Below are 2,500 nucleotides of genomic sequence, written 5' to 3' on the forward strand. Positions count from 1 at the left end.
ACACCCTGTCAAGGGACTGCGAGCTCCTCACCGTGGTCAGAGAAGAGGCAGGAATCTCCTCTGGAGGGATGTATTTGCTAGGGGAGTTCCGAGGGGGAAGGTCCTGTAGGAGAGGTACAATGAGAAACATTCTTTCATGAGTCACAGGGAGAATGTTAAGCCACCTAAATTACGTACATTAACTTCTAATTCACTATGACGTGAGAACAAATATATTTTTTAGAGTAAAGGTATAAAAATTGACCAAGAATCGAACTACACTTTCGAGCCATGAGTGGGTTAATCTGTGTATCACAATTCTACTTTTCATTACCAAGGTAAGACCAATTGGAAAATAGAATATCCCAGCTTCCAAAGCCTGAAATTTAAAATGATTGTGTTGTCTGTGCATTCAATCCACAGTGATTCTCATGACATTCAATTAGAACAGAAATATGCCTGACGTCCCTTTAAGCTGCTCTTAGCCGTCTAACAAGCAATAAAAAATTAGTAAAATCTATTTAGATCCTGCGAGCCTCTAGTCTAAGGCCTGTGTAACAAAATCTGTATCTGCTCCCTTGAATCATGCCATCCTACAGGCCTATTTTCGAAATTACATTCAGGCATGACTTGACCTTCGGTCAACACAATTACTGAGTCAACCAAACACCTTGCGACACTGTCATTACCACCACCTGAGCGGCAGATGTAACAGCAAAGAAAAATAAACTAAAAAAAAATAGGATTCAAAAAAAGGACTTTCGTGTATCACTCACCGGCAGTTGTCAGGAAAGTGGCTCTTTACAAGGAAAGGAGTACTGGGATGTGGTATAAGGCGTTCCGTAGGTGTTTAGGGAGAGGTAGGAGGTCCCATTTCCCTGCTCAGGCAAGTCCTTGCGGATGGGCTTGGAGGGCGTGTCGCAAGAGAGGGCCACTTTCAGTTCCTTGCTCATCTCTGTCCAAACGGAAGCCTGGGGGTGGTAAATAGGTAAGTACTATAGTAGATTCACATCAACCGTGCATTTGATGTCTAGGCCAGTCCCTTGCGACGCTCCTGATTGGCTGTTGATAAGCCAATCACACGGCTGGAAACTCTCAGTCTCTTTCGAGAGTACACACGGGTAGGATCTATGTTCCACCTCAGGAGAGGCGAAATATAGATCCTGCCTATGTGAACTCTCTCGAGAGACTGAGAGATTCCAGCCCTGCGATTGGCTTATCAGCAGCCAATCAGGAGCGTCTTAAGGGACTGGCCTAGACATCAAATGCACGGTTGATGTGAATCTACTATAGAAGCTCTGACGACTTAATTAGGCCAACACAGGTGGGGGGGAGCTTTCTGCCTCTCAACTCGGGCTTATTACAGAGAAGAACGTTAGCCACAACTCCGTCGCGTTAAATAAGAATAGCAGTCAATTGCAGCCATAGCAATTGGAGTAACAGTTGCTCTAGCACTTAGGCCTAGGGACGATACACAACAGAAGTCACTGAAATCAAAGTAAGGGGGGTGGGGGTGTGACAAGGGAACGAGTTGTTTTTGTTTTTATTTCCAGGAAGCTGCTACTTTTTTGGGTCGTGTTGTAAAGCAGTCTGGAAGAATGGGAGAGAGAGAGAGAGAGAGAGAGAGAGAGAGAGAGAGAGAGAGGTGCCGGTCAACGATGGTTCGATCTCTAGGTGGGACATTCCTCGGTCTTCGGGTCTCCTGACCGAGATTGCTCACAAGGTGAATGGCAAATTCTGAAGGGGCAACGACAGAGACAGAGAGCTGCAAGTTCAGAGGTTTTCAACGGAGAAATACTGAGACAAAGAAAAAAATGACCCACACAAGTCCACGTTTCACAATGGCTTAGCACAGCATAAAGGGAGAAGGACGTATTTCCTGGAACGTTTAAGAAAACGTACACGCTGCTTGGTCACATACAGCTCGACATGTTTCCTGATGCAGGAATGAAAACAAAACAAAAATTATGAAAGGGAACGATCAAGTAGAGGTTTCAAGAACCAAGAATGAAAGCAAAGGTCTTCTCTAGAGAGGTTAGTTCAGACGACGCGGTCGTCCCAAAGCATGATTAAGCATAACAGTGCTTGCCTGCACAGAGTTGGGGAAACACACACTGAAGGGACGGGCAGTACTTAAAACACTTACTAAAGCTAGGCTTGTAATACACACACAAAAAAATGGGGTGGGTTACATACAGTAATTGCAGATTACTATCAAAATTGGCCATAAAGTCGTACATAAATTTTTGGGAATAATTTCACAGCAAAATCTTGAGGAACAGAGAAAAATTACTTTTAGGAATTTCTTTGGATTTTAAACACGAAAAGGAAAAAGGTCACGTTTCCTGTGAAAAGTTCATTGATGCTAATTAGTTTCCTCTCTTCCTTCAGCTTTTGCTGGACACATTAACATTTTGACATCATTTATGAAAATGACCCATAAAAAGAGGGCATAGTGGCGCATCTCAAAATTGTGTGAAGAAATCTAGTGTAATCAAAATGGAAATATGGCGAAAGGAAA

At 43.4% G+C, this 2,500-nt stretch overlaps 1 protein-coding gene across 9 annotated transcripts in view; it reads right to left on the reverse strand.

The window, feature by feature from the left end:
- Positions 1 to 2,500, reverse strand: part of LOC135196353 (glutamate receptor ionotropic, kainate 2-like) — a 358,070-nt gene that overhangs the window by 1,781 nt on the left and 353,789 nt on the right. For 5 of the 9 annotated variants that reach the window (XM_064223121.1, XM_064223122.1, XM_064223123.1 and 2 more), the window contains one exon: positions 1 to 103. This exon is cut by the window's left edge. In XM_064223121.1, coding sequence (XP_064079191.1) covers positions 1 to 103 — 103 coding nt within the window. Of the gene's footprint in view, positions 104 to 755; positions 951 to 2,500 lie in introns of those variants that run through there. The other 4 variants (XR_010310392.1, XM_064223125.1, XM_064223126.1 and 1 more) reach the window with 2 other exon arrangements.

The sequence above is a fragment of the Macrobrachium nipponense genome, chromosome 17 (assembly GCF_015104395.2).
Source record: "Macrobrachium nipponense isolate FS-2020 chromosome 17, ASM1510439v2, whole genome shotgun sequence".
NCBI classification, from domain to species: Eukaryota; Metazoa; Arthropoda; class Malacostraca; order Decapoda; family Palaemonidae; genus Macrobrachium; species Macrobrachium nipponense.